The sequence below is a fragment of the Suillus subalutaceus genome, assembly GCF_016647625.1.
Source record: "Suillus subalutaceus strain FC151 chromosome Unknown DFJ58scaffold_115, whole genome shotgun sequence".
Taxonomy (NCBI): Eukaryota; Fungi; Basidiomycota; class Agaricomycetes; order Boletales; family Suillaceae; genus Suillus; species Suillus subalutaceus.
The window spans coordinates 165,590-166,204 of NW_024540364.1; the positions used below are offsets into that span (position 1 = coordinate 165,590).

The 615-nt window shown below is 46.8% G+C and overlaps 1 protein-coding gene across 1 annotated transcript; it reads right to left on the reverse strand.

The window, feature by feature from the left end:
* Positions 1-271: 271 nt before the first annotated feature.
* On the reverse strand, positions 272-535 carry DFJ58DRAFT_625266 (uncharacterized protein; the record flags this gene model as incomplete). Its single annotated transcript, XM_041381099.1, has 1 exon — positions 272-535. A coding segment is annotated over one exon (264 nt), but the record flags the coding sequence as incomplete, so codon positions are not given.
* Between the last annotated feature and the right edge of the window lie 80 nt (positions 536-615).

Here is a 615-nt window from a genome sequence, read left to right on the forward strand (position 1 = left end):
ATGTCGTTGAAGTTGAGTAACCACCCTGATGCATCGAAACTGCACAGAGTGAACGGCAGTTGCAAGATAGAGTATGAAATATCAGCTGGCATATCACCACGAGAGATATTCTCGTAAATGAATACGGACATCTCCTCAAGTGCTAGGAGGTCTCTGAACATGCTAAATTCACCTGTGCTAGGATGGTAGAATAGACAGAGAGTGAGATTTGATTGATGTAAGGCCAAAGAAGGCGTCATAACTTGGTCGAGTCATTTTCTGCGTGGAACTGGAGTCTTAACGAGAGTGGACGTCCTCGTGCTCGCTTGAGCCAAGAGGCATAGAAGAAGGCTGCTTGCTGCCAATCTCTGTCGTGAACTTTCATAGACAGTGTATACCACAAGGTAGGCATGCCCATAGCAACCTCCCTCCACCATCGACATATTCTGGTCAACAGCATAGGTGCAGTTAGCTTTGATGGGGGCTGTAATTCATTGAGTCCCGGAAATTGCGGAAGACAGTGGCAAAAGATTTGGGACAGGATTTCTGTTGGCAAGGCCAGAGGGGCGATACGAGCTCTGTGCAATTAATGGATTTGATGTTGTTGTTCTTCTGCTTGATGAGTGGCTGCTGAAG